General features: G+C 37.6%; 1 protein-coding gene across 3 annotated transcripts in view; it reads left to right on the forward strand.

Moving 5' to 3' along the window:
* Wake (ankyrin repeat and fibronectin type III domain containing protein wide awake) overlaps positions 1-24,152 on the forward strand; it is a 211,141-nt gene that overhangs the window by 123,842 nt on the left and 63,147 nt on the right. For all 3 annotated transcript variants that reach the window (XM_076327809.1, XM_076327811.1, XM_076327810.1), the window contains exon 6: positions 9,991-10,247. In XM_076327809.1, the coding sequence (XP_076183924.1) occupies positions 9,991-10,247 (257 nt within the window). The remainder of the gene's footprint in view (positions 1-9,990; positions 10,248-24,152) is intronic.

Raw genomic sequence — 24,152 nt, forward strand, 5'->3', positions numbered from 1 at the left:
TCCATCGCGTCAGAGAGCGGCGTTGAAACGGGAACAAAGATCTATTGCGTGACAGCCGGCGGGAAAACATTGAGGTTGCACAGCGGATATATATAGGGACAGGGGGCTCAGCGAACGTCGTGTGGACGAGTGTGTGTGTACCTTATCCGCGCGAAACGATTCGTGGGATGTAGGAGTTCAATTTGCAAATGGATGCGACCCGGTTTCAACGAACGGAGACACGAGTTCGAGCGAAAGACTGCGCCATCGGATATTACATCGAGCCCAAAAATATTGCCGTTTTCTAGACGGAAGTGTACTTTGCCCGCGATGGCGCCGTTTACGAGCTTTTCGGTATTTCGGGCTTAGATTCGAGTGAAAGACACCCTCGATTCGACACGCCTCGTTCGCAGTGAAATTCTCGATGTTAAGGAGTTCAACAGCTCGGTTGTTTCTTGACAACATTTTTAATCGTCTTTGAAATTTCTCCGAGTGTGGAAACAAATTGCTCGATCGTTATTGTTCCGCTTTAATATATCGACGTACTGAGAATCATTCTTCGTAGAGGGGAATAACACAAACGTGTTCAAAGTGTAGTTGTACACTTTGGGGAACTATTTTTAAACAAATATTTTTCGATCTTGCATCGTGATTATGACCCTTGATAAAGGTCAACCACGTGCGTTGTATATTTATATTAAGTTATATGTGTATAAGGAAACGCAAACTATAAAGGGTAAACAAAGAACCTGGTAAAGCATCCGCTTGTCGGAGTGTAAATATTGAATTTCATCTTGTTTGAAATACTATGGTAACGTGTGACGACAGACGCACATTGTTTGTATTACAAATTAATGTAATAGACAACATGAACCAGATCGTCGATAACGACGTGTTTCAAACGATTTGTTGCCGATTGTGCCAATTTTTCTGTGATAGGAAAATGACAAGAGGAATCGTAGAGTTTCAGTACAGTGATATACGAAAATGCAAATGACGAGATCTATCGCTGAAAAAATTTATTACCGAGTGCACCTAGTTCCGTGAAACGAATCGGCAAGTGTAAAGGCAATTTGCACAACACGAATGCAAATCACAATTGTCGGGATTTACAACTTTTATCGATGCACTTTCGCGAAAACGTACGCGAGGAGAAAATATGTGGTAATTAACCTGTTTAAGATTACTGCCACGTGTACGTTTACTTTTTGAATTATTTTCAATGAAGCAAAACGAAAGTTAACCATTAAAATTGCGTGGAAACATTCGTAATTAAGTTTCTTAGAGACATCGTTTAGCAAGATTTTATTTACGAAGCCCTGAGGGTGTTGAACAAACGTTTTATTACCCACAAATTATACTTTCTAAACATTGTAATAACGTTTATTGGTAAATAGAAAAAGATTATACAATACAGTGATTATTTACTTAGCGAATAGAAGGAAGTTTTTATTAGTTTTTATTTTCAATCATCTTCGAAAACGAATAATAGTAAATTGATCTGAAGTTAAAATGTATTAGCAATACTGTAAATATTGAATTATGAACGAGGAAGAAATAAGTATCGTAATAGTGATACTTGTTTAAAAGCCAGGTTTGAATTTTAATATAAAAGTAATGGTATAGTGAAAATATCACGGTTTGCTGTAATGTGATTGAGCCAAAACCATTCTTCGTATTCCTGTAATCGTGTCTGACCACTTTATCCGTGTCTGGCTGCGAACGACCTATACTACTTCCAGTTCGTCTTTCTGTCCGTGTTTGCCCTTTCAGATGCACTACTTCGTATTTCATTCTCAGACAATCTGATTTCGAAGAAGTTCTCGTTAAATACAAATACTCCTTAGTTAACGATCGCCCAACAGATTTCCAATATTGTAAAACTATTAGGGACTACTGCACGATCTTAAGAAATAGTTTGCACAACATTCCGTTTAAAGGAATTTCTTTCATAAAATAGACCAGAGTATTTTAATCTCTTCGCATTCAAAATTTCAACTATTCTCAATCGAGTTTCGTTAACCGATCCAGTAGTTCCAAACAATTTGTAAATCCAGGGTAAAAAAATATAACGAGAGAAATCGTTTCATAGTTTCACGCGTATGTACATACGTGTATCCGGTACACGTGCAAATATATTTTACACGCCGCAAAATTATTGATCTTTAAATACCGTGTACACCTACGTTGCCAACAGATCGAGAAAGGTTGTTCAATTCAATCGGTTAAAAATTGATACGAATTTTTCGAAAAGCGTAAATTCTTTACTTCGGTGAACAGAGAAACGATTAGAAAAGTTCCTGATAATTATTCGTTATTTTCTAATTATTTCTTCTAACATACAAATCCTGTTCGATTCGCGAAGGAACAGATGATTTAATCTCGAAACAACGTCGACCAATAGGAAGGAAAAGTATAGTCGAATTAAGCTTGGCTGAGTAGGTGGTTTTTTTACCACGGTTACCGTTATCTTCTCGTGTATCTGACCTTTCCTTGGCCATCAACTCTGAAACCTTATCCCCCTGCCAAGAGGAGAAGCAATTATCTCCCCTTGGTTGGCGTTAAAAATTATTTATAGTTCACACGTTTTCCTGGAACTACGATGCACAACGGAACGCATCGAAGCTATGTCAAAACACATATTAACAGGAACATAACAATGAGAAATAACTTTACAATTCAAACCGTGATTTCAATTCAAACGAAACAGATACGTTAACGATACGTAAGAGTTTTCGAAACGTATGTTTAAAAAGAAAATGTTTCTTTTCACTTGCGTATGTATCGATGGATAAAATCGCCAATAGGAGAAACTCTTAATTATAGAAAATTAATTTACATCGTTATCAACGTTTTGACAAGTGTCTTAACCAGTATATGAATCTCTTCAAGAGGTTTTACAATATAAACGCGATAATAATTTAATACATGATATGATATAATGGAATAATTTTAATATCCCAAGTATATATATTATATTACTTTATGTTTTGTATTATATCTATAAAATTTCCTGAAGAGGCTCAAAAGAATTCAGGATCATTAACATTGCAGTTTCTAATTTTTCAAAAATCAAACCAATCAAATCCTTGTAAATGTCTCGTATTTTAAACAACAAAGTCGAAGCAATCCATGTAACGTTATTCTTTACCTGTTTTTCATGAAATGATCGATTTGACTTTTAAGCAGCCCGACTATGAAAGGGGCCAATCATGTTTGCTTTTAGAACCTGTAGTGAAGTTAATTTTCGAAGGATGCTTCTGTCGACGAGGCAAAAGAGCAATGAAAAAATATATAGATTAACCCGTGAACAGTATTTGCTGTGGATCAACACAGTGACTCTCTCTCTCTTTTTCTCTCTATGTGTTTCTTTTTTTGTAACGAGCAAGTCGTTTAACGTATTCACTGCATGTGTTCGAGAAGGTTGGCGAACGATTGGTGTTTTTCCGCACGGTAACGAGAATTAAGTAAACTCGCGAATTTCGAAATGCCACCGACTGGGTAATTTCATGCCGCTGCCGCGTAATTTGAATCGAGGTAATTGTGGATGCGTGGAAGCTCCGCGACTACTGGAGCGAGGTCTGGAAAGGATCCATGTAGTTAGAGAAAAATACATTAATTTCAAGGCTTAGTGGCTCCGGATTCTGTAATTTTCCTGCAATTCTCTGATTTTCCCTCGTCGAGTGACGTGCTTTTCACTCGATTTCTCTAGCAAAAAAATAGACACGAATCAGAGCACGGTTGTCGCGTCTCCGATCTCCTTCACCTTGATGTATCATTTAAATGGTCGGTCCTGTTGGAAAAGTTGTGTAACTGTCAGTCGATCCACGGTTAAATCATACGTTTACAACCGTACGACAAATATTTAATTAAAATTCGTTGCACGAGTGTTGCCGATGAACGGAATAAAAAGTATCCGTGCTTCGTCATTAGTCGCGAGGGAAAAACTTGACAAAGTGAAATGAAAACTCGAGGTCCACAAAGAGACAACGTGTTAATCACTGCAGTTAGTCCCTTCCTGGGACTTTGATAACCCGAAAATCGGAATGAAGCGAGTCGTGGGAGAGTAGCGATGTGTAATCTGAAAGCCCAATCTGGTCGACTATCGTATGCAAAGGTGGTCGGTTTTTTTTTTTCATTTCTTTCTTTTTTTTTTTTTTTTTGTTCGCCAAGATTGAAAATAGAATGTTCTCTGGTGCCTCTACGAGGCCAAAAGCATCCGAATTAATTAGCGCCAGTTGTCGCGAGCTGTTCAAAGCTTCCTTTTAATCTTTCTTTCGTTCATCGTGGAGAAGACTAATATTAAAAGTTGGCGCTCTTTTGTAGCACGATTTGAATTTTCGAAACACTAATCTTCGATTCTGTACAATGTTTCGTTCGAGGTAGTGACTCGACAAATCGATTACAGTGAATCTAATTATCGAGGAGTATAGGTGCACTCACTTTTCCATCGTAACGTATACTCGTTTCATTTCTGTACATTAATTTTGCAATAAAGATACATTACAATCGCTATCGTTATTACCATAATACGAAACCAACCACGAGATTGTACCATCGGTAACACTTTCATTAAGCGGTAACTCCGATTTTGTTGCGCCCATTAACAATATTAAACAAAAATACTACTAGAGTTTCTACACACCAATCTGCTATTACGTTACAACGATCGAAATCGGTATACGCCTCTTCAATTGAATAAATTAATACGCACAGTATCGTAATTGAACAATATCGAGTTCGATACAATTAATAAATAACACTGTAAATTATTTAACGAAATTTCGTTACACCGAGGCACATCTCGATTTTGAACAACCGGTGTATTTTATTCCCTTTGACGTATTCATTTCGTTCGAAATCAGATCCCCGTTCGAAGGATCAACGTTTTAACGACGCGGAGTTTAGAAAATTTACGAGGATAAGATAAATTTTATCAGATATTTACAAGCTTTCCGCGAACACGGACTCGCAAACATTCCGCGCACACTCTTTTGACGCCGTCCATTTTCTATTTTCGTGGCAGAGGTATTTCAGGAGCAGCTAAATCCACGTTCCGCGAAAACGTGGGATTGTGACTGTGACTTCTAAAGACTCGCTTCCGTCTCTGAGAAGCGATCCCTCGGGGGAAAAACGTGAACAGGAACAACGGTAACACTGTTGAGAGGTAATTTGCCAAGGCTGGGGATTCAAATCAGTTTCCTTAAATTATTAACATTACTCACCGTTCCTCGTTTCCCCGTTGCGCCTAGGGACGAATAAAAGAGGCAAACGAAAGTTGTTCACTCGGAGGATAAGAAACATTGGTATTTGCATGAGACGAGAGTTCCCTGAATGGAAAAATATTGGATTGCAACACGGGGAATGGCCCCCGTACGTTGATAATGGTATCGTTTGCCTATAGAGCATCCCTTTACGGAATATTAACGGCCATTTTATATCCTTTCGTCGATACGGAAATAGGCGATCGAAAATCTCGAGTTTTGTACAATGAACGTTGCACGACTCCAGTTTACAGCGAGTAACATTCTTGCCTCCAGTTGTGCAGATTAAAGGTATTCGAGAATTTTTTCAAGGGAATGACCGAAGCTATGAATATTAAACTTTGCGAGCATATTCGTGTACGAGTCAAATGGTTGTGCAATCTTTTTTGTGTCGATAATTTCGTGGCAGGTAGAAATCTCCGAAAATAATAGTTTCGTTGTTTTGGCACGATTTAATTGATCGTTAGATACATCAAAGGAAAAAATTATTTGATTGTAATTGATATTGTATTACCGAAACCTCGAATATAAAAGAAATATTGAAACTTGTTGAAAAATGACAGACTTTTCGAGTAAAATTTCAGAAATAAAACATTTACTAAAAGTTGCACTTTAAATTACACAGAAAGATTAGTCTGTAATACCAACTATAGTTGATAATTTATGCAACACGGAAGGTTTTCTAATAAACCGAATACCGACTGCCTTGTACCTATATTCTTGTACTATATTTTACAACAGTTTCCCATCTATAAATGTTTTATATACATTTTATGAAAGACGTTCTTAGAACTCGTATATTCTTCGATGTCTTTTTAAATGGTTTCTATATTTACCTTCTTCAGGGACGAATTTTACTTTACTCGAAATAAATAAAAAGCTCTGCTGTATTGTATCGCCAAGAAACATAATTATAAATATTTCTTCATATTTTTAACGGTTACTTTCATCGTATAATGATTAAAGTAACCTGAAATCTAAACGTATACGAAGAGACAACAGAGACCTATCTCAATCTACATTAATTAAGTTGATTTAGAAAAATTCACCTCGGAGAGACAGTTTACGTCTCGGATAATTCAATAATTGAAACTTTACCCAGATGCAACCTATAACTGTAACAGATCTATCTCAGTCACGTAACAATAATTAAAACAATTTCCAAACTGAACGTATGTGCCAGTATCCTTAAAAGTTAAACATTACTTGGGTAATTAGTTACTCTTGCTCTTTGGATAAATTATGCAAGCCAGAGTCCTGAGTATCCTGCACTTTGAACCACGAGATCGCTCGTGGTTGCTTCGGTACACTGCTTTAAAGTTTTCAAATTTTTGAACCTAATGTATCTTAACGAAGCGTAAAAGAAGAACCAGGTTGAAAACAAAATTAAAAGACCCAACCAAGATTACTATTTTACGCTCGTATTATGCTCTACGCTAAAATGATTACTTAAAAGTGCTGGCAAAATTGAATATCGTGCAAAAGTACCTCTTTATACAAGAAGATAAATATTCTATCGTAGAAATTTGAAAAGAGTTGAAATATTAATACAGAGAGGTGCACGAGTGAAAATTACTCGTAAAACTGTTACACAATAGATCATTTTAATTTTAAGAGTAATTCATTCTTACATTCGAACCAAAATTTTTATCGAATTATTTTTCAACGTTGTAGGTTTTTATTAGGTACATGTAAAGTATCCCTATCCTTTGATAGCCCATGTAACAAAAACGTGTTTCATATTCCAACGGTTAGCATCGCACGAATGATCGATATCAATCTAAACAGATAGCGTTAAACTGGTAGCGAATGAATTTCCAAGGAGTCGTGAAAAAAGAGAAGGTTGAAAATTGTTTACCATTTGCAAGGGGTTAGTAGCATCGCGTCGTTACTGTTACGAATAAACACGATTACACTCCGAAAGCACGAAAACGGAATTGTTGTAACAACGACCTAATAGCGTGTGCCAAAGGTCAGAATCAAGGGTGAGTCTGAAACGAGAGGGGTGAAGATTTATGGTCTCGATACGGCCAGGAAACTTCGCGAATTTAATATATTGGTTTCCTCGATATCCTACGAATTATACAACCGATAAGTCCGTGTGGAACAGTTTCATTAATTTAATAAACGGAAGTTTAATATCAAGTGGTTCGTGGTTACCGTTTCTATGTGTTATATTTAATTATGGACGGAGTTTCGTTTCAATTTTGTTATGCATTCCGTTACGTAATCGTGTGGTTAGAAGGATTACGGTATCGAGCACGATCGGTTTAACCTCGATAAGTCCTGGTACGATTCTCGGAACTTTTTCGAACTGTTACATTTTCGTAATACACCGTTTTCCTGTAATTAAAGTTACGATATTGCAATAGATGCAGCTGGATGCTCCTGCATTCCCTTAATCCTCTCGTTGTCTTGTAAAGTTTAAAAGAACACGAGTTCTGTACATTCGGGACATTTTTGAACCGAAGTTCTTAAACGTAGTCGAACAAAGAAATGCGTTAAAATTAACACGATGTCTTCCAACCAGATTTCGTAAAAGTTTTCATTGCCACCTATCCAAGTTTCTTTGCGTTATATTTTTAATACCGTGCATTTATTTGCATCGATTTAATCGAAAGTTTCTACAGAGTTCTTTTTTTAATAATATCGATACGCATTTTTATTATGTATTTCTGAAATAAGGCGGTACACCGATCAATAGACGATTCTGGATCGTGTAGATATAGGCGTTACGTAAACGAAGTTAATCGTTTCAACGAACTGCAATCATGGGAGCTTCGTGTTGTCAAATCAAAGGATCAAATGACACAACGATACTGTTGCATGTCCTGTATTTTTTTTCTGTGTATAAAAATTTCATCTAGTACTGAAGTAGAAGACAATCGATTTTTGAAAAATACTCTCTTAAAAATTTTAATCCTGAAGGTATTATGCTGGTACGATTATAGTGTCACTTGAAATTGTTATTGGACTTTAAATTGAACTCTGTATAGGGTGTCGCGTGTTTTTCGTGACAAACTGGGAGGAATTTATGGAGCGAAAGTAAGAAAAAAAATGTTACATAAAGTTTGACAATAAACGCTTTGTTACAGAGTTCTAAACAAATAATTTACGCACGAAGTATCTAATAACACATTTTCCATCACAGCACACAAAAGATCGACTATATTTATCCGGTTTGGTTATCCTTACTTATTCTAATACCGTTACCATCAATTGGTAATAAAAAAGAGGAATTAAAAATACTGAGCAATCATTTTTTAATATACTGACTGTCAACGACACGGAATTGTTATCAGATGTTAGGAAAACATGTAACTATGCGAACTAGACAAACACGATCGACCTTCTGTGTGCTGTGATGAAAAAATATACTGTTACGTAATTCATGCGAACAATATTTGTTTACAACTTTGTAACGAAGCTTTTATTCTCGAATTTTATATAATATTTTTTTCTTACTTTTGTTTATAGATTAAGTCCTCGCAATTTGTCAGGAAAAACACGAAACACCCTGTACGCCAAGTTTTCAAAACATTTTTCTCGAAATTTATACACCGTTTATAAACCATAAGAATCTTTCTGATCTTTTTCTTTAGAATAACCAGAAGGAAAGTTTCCACAGTTTATACTTTTCTCGTTCAGACATTAAAAAGTAATACGTTTTCGTTTATTAATCATCTTCCATTTTATTACCCTCAAAGACAAGAAAAAATTCAAGCAAACCATTTACTTTATATTATTTTACTTTGATCCTTCTATGTAGATATATATTTCTATCTTCCTGTTTAGATATTGTACACAACTTTTTATCACCCAAACATTCATTCTACATTTAGAAAAACGTTTACTCAAAGCGTTTCTGACCTTATCTCTGGTTACCTTCAGTGACAAGCAATAATATTGAACAAAATAACAATAGTGTGTCAACACAATAATTAAGAAAAGAACTAAATATACAAAAAAGGTAATCACAGATAAATAATTCACCGTTGCTTTGACTAAAGCGTAATCGTAGATTACTGATTCCAACATTAGGAATAAAATAAAATGCCTTTTTATCTATTAAAAATCATTTTCGTCAATGTTGTATCACTATCTAAAACAATTTCAAAAATCTTACCAAGTATTACCAAGTATTATTTTATCACCGTAGATAATCTAAAACAATTTCGAAAATCTTTCTAATAAATATTCTTCTTAAAACCTATACTATATAATCGAACAATGAAATTACAATTTTGACTTTCCACGAGCAAGCATTTAACTCGAACAATTCCTATTTATCTATTAAAAATAATTTTCGACAATATTGTATTACCAAATATTATTTTATCACCGTAGATAATCTAAAACAATTTCGAAAATCTTTCTAATAAATATTCTTCTTAAAACCTATACTACATAATCGAACAATGAAATCACAATTTTGACTTTCCACGAGCAAGCATTTAACTCGAACAATTCCTATTTATCTATTAAAAATAATTTTCGACAATATTGTATTACCAAATATTATTTTATCACCGTAGATAATCTAAAACAATTTCGAAAATCTTTCTAACAAATATTCTTCTTAAAACCTATACCATATAATTGTACGATGAAGTTACAATTTTGACTTTCCACGAGCAAGCGTTTAACTTGAAGATCTTGTCCTGGTTCTGACGTTACAACGATTACACCAATAATTACGCGTCACTCTGTAGCCGAAAATCTGTACACCGATGTTGTTGTTTGACAGACGGGATTGCAGCACAACAAGCTCCTGCTTACCAAGGAGCAGCTCGATTGACAGCGTCGCGGAATGGGGTATCGCGGGAGGGGTTGGAACCGTTGATGGCAGCAGCACCGTGTACGCAGGCAGCAGCTATGGCCTTTTCGTCGATCAACCACCTCCAAGAAGGAGTCCCAGCCCCCTGTTAAGCGCCAGAAGCGACAGACTGAGCCTGGTCTCGCCCAACATCAGCAGGAGAGTGAAGGGGCACAGAGCAGTACTGGGTAAGTCTTTCTTTCTTGGCGCGGATCCAGCGCTTTTCACAGAAATAGATCCACCTCCGATGCTGATCGATTGCACCGCGATATTGGAAACGGTTGAAATTCGAGTTTAACTTTTGCTCTTTGAAGATTTATCCCTTAGGCTGTCGAACGTCCTTTCGTATGCTACCGAGCGTAAAACATGTGGCGCCGAAAATGGAGCAATGCTGACGAGTGTGTTGAAATACGCTGGTAAATGTGAATCTGATATAAGGTCTGGAAATGGTCGTGAAAGAGAACCGGGAGAATGTTATCGGTGCTGTTGGATGTCTAAGATTTTTACGAGCTGTCCACAGACTTTCTTCCTACACGTTACAATATTCGAATTTATCGTAACGCTTATTTCTTTGTAAGACGAAACGTTCGAAACTATTGAGAAACTTTAGGAAGAAGAAACTCCTCTTGCAAACTGGTGACGATTTACTGTAAAATGTGACTTAATCTTTTGGCATCCATCTTCGTGATATTACGTTTGGCACGTATTGTGTTATAATTAGAAAGAGTAGAAATAGTTTCGAAAGGAAAACATTTTCTATAACATTGTTTGCGACTGTTTTGAACAATACACATTTGATCACCGAAAGAGTGAATATAGTCCTATTTGTCTTCTTTGCTGACGACTTGTTCAGAATGGTGACAGTTTAAAATTGACAATATGAAAATTGATCGATGTATTGTAGACACGTCGATAGAATAATACGAGTTTGACTATTATTTTTCGGGAGTTAATAATATGTGAAATTTCGCAAAGGTAACGCCAGGTGTTCGTGTTACGAAACTTACAGGTGCATTCGAAGTTCTGAACAATGAATCATGAAATTGAAATTAACGGTCAGTACGAAGTAAACCAGCTTTGTGAGAATGAAAACAGTAGAAATAGTTCATTCGAAATGGACTTGGTCCATCACGCGTTCAACTTACTCTATATTTACATCTTCTGTTTCATACGTAATTGCACACTATTCTAACCTGTTTCCCGCGCAATCACCTATCCTTGGTTTCATTTAACGCTGCACTATTTTTTTCATTTTCCTTTGTACTTCTCTCTTAACCAGACAGTGGGAACGGTGTAAGTCAATCTCGGTTCATTTTGTAAAATTACTAGTGCATTCCCCATGTCGAAGAGAAACACGAAAGTGATGACATTTTTCAACTTCCTTGCGTCGCGACGCGTCGCTCTCATTCTTAAAGGCTTAAAACTTTCCACGAGACGAAATATGGTAATTTCCACGTTCAAGTGATAAAATCAGGATCACCAGTTCTCTTGAAAGCGGTGTAAGTAGCAATTTTTATTCCGAGCCTCGCGTGAACCGTTCGCCGAGGAAATTGAATGGGATACACCAAGAGACAGTGAGAGAGTGAGAGTGAGAAAGAGAGAGAGAGAGAGAAAGAGAGAGAGAGAGATTCACATTACATATATTAGAATTCAGAATTCGTTCTACAAATAATTATAAATAATCTAAATTGGGATCATTTTCATCGAGATAACCCTGTATCGTATCTACTGGCAAGATACAACGAAAAATATATCAATTTTCATTTTCATCAACGAACGAGTCTCACATTACATATATTAGAATTCAGAATTCGTTCTACAAATAATTATAAATAATCGAAATTAGAATCGTTTTCATCGAGATAACCTTGTATCGTATATACTGGCAAGCTATAACGAAAAATATATCAATTTTCATTTTCATCAACGAACGAGTCTCACATTACATATATTAGAATTCAGAATTCGTTCTACAAATAATTATAAATAATCGAAATTAAGATCATTTTCATCGAGATAACCCTGTATCGTATATACTGACAAGATATAACGAAAAATATATCAATTTTCATTTTCATCAACGAACGAGTCTCACATTACATATATTATAATTCAGAATTCGTTCTACAAATAATTATAAATAATCGAAATTAGAATCGTTTTCATCGAGATAACCTTGTATCGTATATACTGGCAAGATATAACGAAAAATATATCAATTTTCATTTTCATCAACGAACGAGTCTCACATTACATATATTAAAATTCAGAATTCGTTCCATAAATAATTATAAATAATCTAAATTGGGATCATTTTCATCGAGATAACCCTGTATCGTATATACTGGCAAAATATAACGAAAAATATATAAATTTTCATTTTTATCAACGAACGAAATTCACTCGAAGGAGGGAATTATCGTATTATTGTTTAATCGTGAACGACGAATTCTTGATCGAAGTTTCTTCAGAAACTGGCCGATCAACAGTTTGTATCAACTTTATTTTTATGTTCAAGGTACACTGTAGGTGTTAATGGTCGTTCAGTTCCCGACGTTCACGAACATAGGTTAATTTTGTAGATCGCTCGAGTTCAAGCCGATTCTCGCAAATAGGCATGTCCTGGAGGAACAATCTTGCGATGAAAAGTTTTCGACCACTGGGAATGCTGGTAGTTCCAAGTTAAATTGCGGAAACGCCACGCTATTATCGCGCTTTGGAACAGAGACGGTCGGTGGAACCCTGTAATTATTTTGAGCGCATTAATGAATTCACTTATTATAGCGAAGATGAAAGTTCAATTTGCCAGCGGGTCACTTTTGGCGGAACAAGTTTCCAGAAAGCTCGGTTAACTTTGTTCCCGGACAAAAGACTTTTGTGAAACAATTTTACAAAAAAAAAAAGAGAGAGAAAAGCCGACAGCCGATGCAGATTTTCTTTTTTGAACAGGAATTATAAAAGATAAAATTGACTGGAACGATAGAAGTTCGAGAATATCGTAAAAAATCGTTAAACATGTAACACGAATAGTATAGTCATTCGTTCGATAAATGTTGTGCGCATAGGGAAGGTTATCGTTCCTTCCGTGTTGACATTCCAAAGCAAAAAGAATTACAGACAGTGTTGACTTAGTGGCAACATCGTTTCGACTTTCTATATAGAGCCTTTTTTTAGGTGCAATATCTGTTGAAAAATCATACGAGTATAATAAAATGTGTGATGTACGTAAGAATATGAACGAATTATGAATACATGTATATAAATAAAAAGACAGTGAAAAAGGTGATTATACGAAGAGAAACGAAACAGAATTATACAAATGAGAATGAAATTATAGAAAGTAAATACGATAAGAAAGTTAAGTAGAAATGAGATTGAATACGAGCGTTTATGCGTAAATAATCGTAACTAAATATTTTGAAACTGAACGAAAAGACCCTAGAAGTCTATTAAATTAGGTATTTGAAAAAAAAAAGGGAAAGAGGGATAAATTTGGGAAAGAGAAAAAAGGGGAAAAAAGTAAAAGAAATCGTAAGGAAATAGTTATAAAGTTATTTATTATAAAAGTTGTAGACGTAAAAGAATTACGTTGCTAATAAATGAAATTTCACCACTGTCTGTAATACTTGTTACTCTACAAGACACGGATGGTTACCTTTCCTCTGTGCAATACATTTGTTAAGAAATCGTTGGAGAATTTCTAATTCCTGGAAAAATAGTTTCAGAAGCAGAAAAATATATTGTAAAAATATAAAAAAGACGGTAAAAAGGAACATAATTTTACACATCGGGATATGTAAAAAATTTCGAACCATTAATCGCGTTTAACGATACCGCTCCAAACGCTCGAAATATAGGAAATATTTCGTTATACCTGTTACGTAAATTCCTTCCGTTCCTTTATTTAATTTTCCCACGTATTTATAAAACGCGTACACAAATTCCAAACATAAATCACCGCCAACACTTTCCCTATCGCTGACCAATTCCTCACCGAAAAAGTTCAAGTATCCACGTTCTACTAACAGCGCCTAGGTTCGAAAAATTCTTCTCCTATAGCAAATTGTCGAAATATATTAGATTCTTCGTTAAGTCATTTCGTTTCTTTCGGTGAAAATAAAACCTGGTGAAGTGATTTTTTTAAATTGTACAAACATTTTACTAAATTACATATTCTCCATTTTGGAAAACGAAATGACTTCCCGAACGTGCCAGTAGTATCGCGTGCCTCGTTCTCGACATCCCCGATTCGCGACGGCACCCGAAATCGTTCACCGAGGAAACGCGACGAAGCACGAGGTTCGGGTAGATACGGTCCTGGTGCGAGCCAAGTCCCGACCAATCGCGCGCCTCGTTTAGAGGTGACTCGCGAGGTTCGTGGACAGGTAAACCGGTTGGCCCCGCTTTCGCGGCAAGAACGGAGCAACGCTTCGGCGAAGAAAGGTGCGCGGGCCTCGTGAATTTCGTGACGCGCGGCCTTTCACGTGGTCTCGGCTATTGTGCGCACGTTACGCGCGATTTCAACGTAGCGTCGCGCAGTAACCGACGTTGTTCGAACGCTTCGCAAATCATTGAAGCTCCGATCGGACGAAACATCGTTCGACGCTGGCTGGTCACCGTGGCGTCCGCTGCGCGAGTATTCCGCCGAGCACGTGACACTCGACGGGCTCGAAGGTGTACGTACGTCCCGAGGTCTCGACGTCTTCGCAACGTGCTCCCAGAGGAACGTGACTGGACATCCACCGCGCGAACAATGAGGTGAAAGTAACAGAAGCTGAGGCTTCCTCATCGGACGACACGACACGCTCGACCGAATCGCCCGCGTGAATCGTTGTAAATTGACGCGGAAGCGCGCACGGTCGAGCGTTTAATGCCGCGGCAAACACTCCGTTACGGAAAAAGTATCGTGGATTCCGGTTAATTACACCCCACCACGTGACGCGAAATCGAGAACCATGAAACTCGAGTACCATCGATTCCCGCGTTCTCGAGGGATACCTCGAATTCCACGTTTCCATGGATCGATCCACGGTCATCCAATTGATATTACGTTCGCTTGCGTGTATCGCCGCGATAGGAAAATTATCGTAAATTTCGGCAACTCTCCGTTTAAACGATTGTTTCCACTGTGATTGATTTATCGACTGGTTAAGCTCGAGATGAAGTTGAATCGAAGAGATTGTTCGTTGTTTCGATAATTGGAGGTTGATGTTTGGGCGCGAGACGCAAAATTAGTTTTATTGAACAACATCGGTTTAGAGAGAAGGTACTCGGTCAATTCGGTACAAGTCGATTTGAAAAGACTTCAACCGCGTCTTCGATACTCGAGATTTGAAATTGACGCGACACTTGGCTCGATCTGTTCGAGTTGTTCCCAGAACACTTCGCTCGAAGAGCAATACAATTTATCCGTTTAAAAAGAAAAGAACGGAACTCTGATAGCTAACGTAGGATGGGTTTGTTCCGTTCGGGTAGTTTCTTGAATAATTCAATCGAGAGATCGATTTACATCTCTGATAATTGAAAGCTCTGGTAGTTCGACTCTGTTCGAGCAATTTCACGAAAAATTCCCCGTTCGAGACCGCTTCGCGATTATCCAGACGTGATTCCATTCAGTTCGAATCTATCTCTTAAAAATTCATCGTAAAATTCATCTTCGCAAATTTTCGTTTTCGATAATTCGCATCCGATACGAGTTTAACTCAACGTTGTTCGAATCTCGAAAATTCGGTGGAAATCACTCGCGAATCGTACGCTCGAGCGATCGAATTCGATGTCCGAGAAGTTTCGATCCTAGAGGAAACGTACACCCGCAACCGAGTCGAATCGCGACTCGTAAAGTTCTCGAAATCTCGGAGATAGACGCAATGCCTCGGCGAAGGATCTGACATACCTGAATGGTCAGGTAGTGTCTCGGCCAATCATCTTCCACGCTTTGTTTACGTCCTCGGTCCGGTCACGCGGTTGGCTACTTCGAGTCGCTTGTCTAAGGAGCCTTTCAGTCCACGATCGTTCGCGTGCTCGGTTGTTTCTCCGTCGCGACGCGTCGATCTCGCCGCGAGTGAAGACGAGAATCTCGCTGGCGTCGAAAATCGTGATCCAGTGACAGTGTACGGTCAGTGGCCGGGTGTGAACAGGTGAATCGGCGTATAATCGGTTGTCCTTCGAGACGAAACTCGAGCCGAAACACCAGTCGGTGAAGTGTACGCGTAACAAGTGGCGGTGGTGCGCGGGATCGAGTTCTCTCTACCAGGACATCGGGATAAACACATCCTTGGACGAGGATTTTTCCAGTGGTTCGTGTAAACGTCATGGCGCCGGAGCGTTCGAGAAGATTGCCGGAAAAATTGAAACGCCGGTCGGATCGATCGGCAACCTAACACGATTGTACGTTCACCCTCCGCCGGCCTGGATTCTTGGTAATTCGATCAATGCTTTGATAACGCGATCCCCTTTTGAAAATACAACGGGAGACGACGCGCGAAACCGTGAATCTCGTACGAGTAGCCTCTCGACGGCGCGTCCTTGGCCAAAAGTTTGCGAGCGTAATCGCTCCGGCTCGTAAACGAAACGTTTTGAACGCCGGTAACGTGGCTTCGAACCAGGGCTGGAACTATTCGTCGAATTTCGCGTTATTCGAATACTCGATTCGACGATTCAAAGCTGTACCGAGAATGTAATCCGATCGTTGTTCGAACCATTCGGTGATTCGATTGTTCATCGAATGTCATTGTTTAACTATTGCTCGAACTTACGGTGAATTCGAATACTCAGCGAGTATAATTCGATAATTACTCGAATATTCGCGGTTCCGAGATGCAGCGTATATAATCTGACCACTGTTCGAATACTCTCGGTGATTCGAAGATTCGACGAATAGAATTTCTTGTCTATTCGAATATTCTTCTCGATGATTCGAAGATTCGACGAATATAATTTCTTCTCTATTCGAATATTCCCCTCAGTAATTCGAGATTCGATGAATATAATTCTTTCGCTATTCGAATACTCCTCTCAGTAATTCGAAGATTCAACGAATAGAATTTCTTCTCTATTCGAATATTCCCCTCAGTAATTCGAAGATTCGATGAATATAATTCTCTCACTATTCGAATACTCCTCTCAGTAATTCGAAGATTCAATGAATATAATTCTCTCGCTATTCGAATACTCCCCTCAGTAATTCACAGATTCAACGAATATAATTCTCTCACTATTCGAATACTCCTCTCAGTAATTCGAAGATTCGATGAATATAATTCTCTTACTATTCGAATATTCCTCTCAGTAATTCAAGGATTCAACGAATATAATTCTCTCGCTATTCGAATATTCGTCTCAGTAATTCGAAGATTCGATAAATATAATTCTCTCGCTATTCGAATACTCCCCTCAGTAATTCGAAGATTCGACGAATATAATTTCTTCTCTATTCGAATACTCCCCTCAGTAATTCGAAAATTCGACGAATATAATTTCTTCTCTATTCGAATATTCCTCTCGGTGATTCGAAGATTCGACGAATATAATTGCCTCGTTATTTGAGTATTCACTTTAGCGATTAAAATATCGACAGAAATAATTTCACTACTATTCGAATACTCGATTATGTATTATGAAATTTTATGCACTGATCGAGTATTTGGATATTCGTAATGTTCAAAAAGTGCTACGTGAACTGAATAAATCGAGTTTCTTAAGTTCATTGATCTTTTTTAATTTAAAGAGAAACTAATACGTACGTGTTTTGACTATAAACGGCTTGAATCGTCACACGCAATATTCTAGACACTAGGGCAACACATGTTACGGGAAGCTGCTGTGTTTGTGTACCTTCGCAATAATGCTTGTGTACGTTTATACAGGATGTTCCATTTAAATCATTCTCCCCGAATATGTTCGAAATTACTAACGACACCGGTGCACGTTTCAACAAAAATGAAGCAATTTGCGTCGCATATTTTTCAGATGCAACTCGTTATTCCCTAGAAAAAAGTATTAAATTCAGAAGTGTCCTACGTAATAACATTTGTTTACAAATTTTCATATAAGTACAAAATTGAGTACCATTTCGTAATATTGATATTAAAGCATCCAATTAAGTCGAACTTGATACGTCACTTAGGGGAGACACCCTATATGCATGCACGCAGATTATTGATCATCTTCTAAACGCTGATAGCGAGATGTAATATTTGATTGCATCACCAGTATCCACATTATTCAAACAGTGCAAATGTACGGTGTATTGTGGAACACGTGGAACCCATCATTCAGTGGTGAATCGAGGACACAAAAACAATACGTTCGTATAAACATGTGTCGTGTTCGACCTTGTTCCAAGTTAGAATAACTTGTAGGTATTCCAATAATATCGCAGCCGCTTACATTTATTGTATAGAAAAATTTTAACGACGATAGCCATACTAAACGAGTTTATGATTAATAAACTGCAAATTTTATGCATCTACGGTTCATATCACTATGGAAACACATACAAAAGGTACAATACTTCGTGAATTCATTATTATAATAATATTAATAATTTATTTTGCGCATGTACGTATATTCTGTGTATGTTTTTCATGTTCCAAGAAGCCATAAATTCAGAAAATCTAAAGTCTAGCGATTGAGAATTATTAAAGTACAAAAATGACTCTAACTTGGAAACAAAATCAAACAAAGCACATACTGACGTGAACTATTTTTTTTGTTTCCATACCAGCACTGAAGTAGGCCTCATCCTATACATAAACACTTATTCGAGTAATGATATTCGAATATTCAAACATTTTAACACGAATATTCAAATACTGATATTCTAATTCTCAAATATTCAAAGTTTATTCGGAATAATCAATTACCTATAATGTATTCGAATAGTCCCAGCCCTACTCCGAACAATAGAACCTGTAACGTCGAGAAAACTCGGTGGATAGTTTCGATCTTTCGGCAACTCTGATTTGAAACAGTTTGAGAACAGATCTATCAGTCTTAAATTGGTTCTGTGAACGAGAAACTTGTTCCTTTGATCTTAACAGCAAACATAACTGTTATTCCGTCACCGTTTGGTGTAACGTTTCAATACGTTAACCCCTTCGAAGACGAATAGTTGTTTTCGAAGTGAACAAAAATATGAACCATTAGTTCCTGTGTTGTATCTAGTATCCTTGAAGAAATTAAGTTTGTTTTTAAGATCGAAAGAATAAATTCTACTTCGTATCGCCTTCGATAGACAATAATGAAAAGAAACGTGCCTTGTTACTTGTTTGTTAGAAATTTATTTATCGAATGGACGCTATTGTTCAGTTTCAAAATTCGACACCCGTTTAAATAAATTCGTCGATATAGCGATTCGATGAAACTCGACTCAAACGATAGCAAATTTTATATTTTCTTCGATTAGATCGATGTAAAGTTTCTATATTACAAAAAGAAAGAAAGAATGATCGTAAAGTTGCAAATATAATTCAGTAGTAGAGAGTGTTTAAACCAGGCGTAGAACCGTAACTAAATATAATCATCCATTGAGTGTTCGTTTGAAATTTTCATCGCGTGTTCCTAGAAACTTTATTCCTCCTCAGGGGTATACCGAGAAGTTTAAATGGGGGAAAAGAGTCGCAAAGAGTGTAATAGCTTCGAAAATCTCAACAGGGACGTCACGGAAATTGCTAGTCAACTCGACCAACGGAATCGCGTAGGACGATACGACGTAACCATTGCCATAACTTCGCGTCACAAAGAGATACATTTGTGGGAGACAGGTGTCGCTCTAGAAAGATCGAGCGTTCCCTCGAGTGTGCAATACGTGAATAAAAATCGTGGTCCGTTTTGTATCTAAGGGGCACAAGATCGTTGATGCAATCGTTCTAATGTTTTCCATTTATTATTTTACGATTCTCGCCGGAAACAAATGGTAACAGTTACGTTGACTGTGATAATATCGTTTTCTTTTTCTCCCAAGAGGACAGAGGAAGTGTAAATAATGAACAAGGTTAGCGAGTCGAGTCAAGTTATTTATTACGAAAGACGACTCCGTTTCAAGAAAACAAAGTATTTCAATTGGTAACGCTGGTTGCTCAATCTTGAAAAATAAGCTGTCTTTTCGTTATAATTTCGTTATCGTTTAAAATTTACATTCCAAGTTTTTGATTAATTTAGTAATATTATATATAAAAGATTTTGATTTCTCGATGGAGACCGGAAAATAAGTGGATAAATATATGGATTGCATATTTTGTCCATTTTATTTATCACGTAACGTTTTCAAGGCCATTGTTTTGGTCCTCTCCGATAAACAAACTTTCTTTCTCACAAGTACCTAAACGCGATTAATGTTACGAACATTGCTTTCCATCGTGGTCGAATTTTTAACGATGTCAATGTTATAAAGTTACCAATTGACACTCAAGAATAGTTTCCTTTGCTTTGTTATTTAATGACTTCTTCAAAATAGTATACTTTGAACAAAACATAGTTCTGTATATTAGTTATCTTATCATCGAGATTGTATACAATCCAAAGTTACAAGATTACGTGCAATGTCCAAAAATATTACGAATCGAATTAAAAATACAAATTTTCTGTCCGAATGAACTTAAAAACGAACAAGTCGTCCATCACAGATCGCATTAGCCGTAATATCACAAAATCAAGATCGTTTGCAAACACCCATTTACCTACGAGAACCATCCATGTCCAAGGTGCCCGAAACATCGAGTAGAAAAACAATCCGAATGTTCGTATCGTCGGATCTTGACCCTGCTCGTCGAATTGAGGTTAGATTTAACAACGACGTTCCAGCTGCGCGAGCATTGCGCGCGATACTCCCGATATATTCTATCACTTCCCGTGGGTTCGTTTTGCGTTCGCGTTCGTCGAAAAGTACCGCGACGAAGTCGTGAATAAATAAATAAAACGCGAGGTGTCGCGCCGAGCGAAGATGTCTGACCGCGGAGGGTGAAGTTTTCAGCTGTGAAAAAGCCGCGCGCCGCAGGGATGCGGTCGAAGAAAAAACAGTATCGTTTCGCGAGATATCGAGAGCGGCCCGTGGAAGGACGAGACGCGACGAAAATGAACGGAGAGGTTTGAGGGACACACGGTGCAAAGGTGGAGGACCTTGCTGCATCCCAGAGAAAGAAAGAGAGAGAGAGAGAGAGAGAGAGAGAGAGAGAGAGAGAGAGAGAGAGAGAGAGAGAGAGAGAAAGAGAGATAGAAAGATAGAAAGAGAGAAAGAAAGAGAGAGTGTGTGCGAGCGAGGGAGTAAGAGAGGAGGGAGTAAACCGGTTTCTACATTTGGTGCAACGACGCGCCTCCTGCGTTTTACCGGCGAGTTTTCAGGAAGAAATTTTCACGCGTCGTGGCCCCGTTACTTCCTCTAATTCGCCCGGCGGAAAGCGTGCGAGATCGGCTTTCGCTCTTCATGGAAACGCCCTTGGCGCTTTAGTCCGGCCTGGATGTATTTGTAGAGGGTACGTTTATTTTCTTTTTATTATCCTTGCGTCTCCGCGCGCTCGCTTTCAACTTAAATACCGTGCATTTTGCCACCAGTCCGTACGAATCACTTGTCTTGCTTAGAAACATTTCAACCTGGTATTTTCGTGCCACCTCGTATCGCGCGAAACTTTAATTTTACGTTTACGTACTCAGTTTGGCCAGCCGCGCGTTGATCATCGGGAACGATGATTCGATTGATTTCGACGGAGGTACGTAATCGAACGCTATCGAGAAACATTTTGTACAGTATCTTTCGAAGAAGATATTGCGCGCTCGATGTTGCGAGTATCGTTGAAATTTTCTTCGTTGGCGACGAGATTACAGTTGCGCGTCGATTATAGAAAATAATAGGATCTTTTTAGAAAAATGGAAAATTTGCGATAGGAGAATAAAAGAAGTTTCTTTCAACGATACTTATTTGTTGAGAAAATATATTCTCGACGAGAAATATCAGGATTAATCTACTTTAGACGATTTGTAATCTATTCGGTGACAGATATTTGCATACTGTCTGTCTTCTCTTATGCACTCGTCCATTTCGATGCAACGCACAATGCACTTCTAGCTTCGAGGCTACGTGGAAAAAATATTGAAATATTTATCGTTGAATAAAACTACAGAAATACCGAAGAGAGTACGGACACGTCTCTGGTTATTTTGTTATCAAATATTTTAGAATTGTAAATTTACATTGACTGAAAATTGTGATTAATTCGCGCGGAATTTCTACCGGTGAAATAAACACGGTTTCGAAGATGTTCTCTTTCGAGAATCGTGCATAGAATCTAAATGGTGTTTCACGAAGGAACATCGGGTTACAGCATAGAGCTGTGTAACGTTTTAAAGCGTTTGTAAATTGAAGTTTCGTAATCACGATACGTCGAAAGATAATAGAAATCTTCTGGAAACGAGGTAAACCGAAGAAAGTGACTTGCAAAGCGATTTTACTATGTCGTTAGCCGGTGTATCGTCGAGCGTCTAGTGAAAGTGGATTCGGAATCGAATACAAATTGCGATTACAACCATAATTAGATTCGACGCGTGTACTCTTACAAGTTCGCTCAAGTGCGAATATAAAATAATTGAGACACGAACGAGGCAAATTGAAGGGCTACGTGAAATTTTAAATCGCCGATTACGACGAATACAATTCAATTCGTTTTCGATCGTGAACTATACGTTTTTCGAACTATACGTCACGACAGGGCCACGTGTTAAAATTCTTCCGTATGATGACAAATTTTTAGAAACTTAAAATATTTTTTCCACTACTTCAAACTATCGAAATGTTTTACGTGTATTTTTTATACGTACACACTAATCGTTGCTACGAATAGATTGATTCGTTGGTCGAGAGTCACTTATTAATTCTTCAAATTCAAAGTATCTTCGATAATACCGAGGTTCGTTGATAATACCATCTCACGAAAGTGGGTCGACCGGTGGAAAAAGTTGAAAAAGTGTTGGACCGATTGGTTAAATTTGTCGAGGAAACGAATCTTTTCAAATCTTTCAAAGAAACGAAACTTTCCCAATTTTTGCAGGAAACCAACGTTTGCGACGTTTAATGTAGTTAAATGCTCAACTTCGTTGAATCGGATTCGTAAGTTAAACTCTTGACTCTTCGTTTGCGAGTAATTAGTGACCAAGTCGGGTCGAATGCGACCAATGTCGACGAAATTTAAAACTTGTACTTGAGTATATTACTTGAATATTTTTCGAATTGGATAGGGTTCTCTGCGCGATTGGTTTGTGCAGAGTGCAAGTATCGATCGTTCGCGAACAAGAGGGGCGAAATTTTTTCAAACTGTTTCATAAATTAGGTTCTACGCTTTTCCGAGTGGAAATGCACTCGAGATTTGAAACACCGACGTTGAATTAGAGTTCGAATCGAGATTAAAGGAAAACGTTCGCAATACCCGTACAGATTTCTTCGTTCTTGTTTCTTTCTCCGTCTCCATCTTCGTTTCACGTTTGCAGTCTCTCTGTTCTAAATCACACGCGTCCAATTAAGCTCCTCTTTCCAGCTTCTCCGTAATTACTCAGCCTAGCTGCTGTTCCACTCTTCGTTAGTTGATTCGCGACTTCAGCTGGTCGTTGTATATTCCGTTTGCAAATAAGTTTACTTGATTTATAAACGGGGATTATTTGTATCGTTAACGACATCGAACGATTCATAATCGTAAAATTATTGGCTATAAAATATTTCCATTAAGTCCATTATTATTAGTATGTACGTTGAAAAGGGGATACGAGTCTCGGGTATTTATTTATAAGTTTCGAACGTTACGATTGATCATTTCCGAGTTTTCAATTTAGGCAAAAATAGTGATGTCGTTAAAATAGAAAATTGACGCCAGGGAGAGGAAGTTGGGAGGAAAAAGTGAAAGACGTATAGGAGAATTGGACGAAAAAGAGAAACGTGTAGTAATGAGACTGAGAAAGGGAATGGAGTAAGTAAAATATGAAACAGTAAAATAAATGATCTACGTTAACGATTGAGAGAACAAACTTTTCCTTTTTTTGTTTACCGTTGTACGGTATAATGGTTCATTTTCTATTTATAGGTTTAATGTGTTTGTCGAAACTGAAGATGA

The sequence above is a fragment of the Ptiloglossa arizonensis genome, chromosome 2 (genome assembly GCF_051014685.1).
Source record: "Ptiloglossa arizonensis isolate GNS036 chromosome 2, iyPtiAriz1_principal, whole genome shotgun sequence".
Taxonomy (NCBI): domain Eukaryota; kingdom Metazoa; phylum Arthropoda; class Insecta; order Hymenoptera; family Colletidae; genus Ptiloglossa; species Ptiloglossa arizonensis.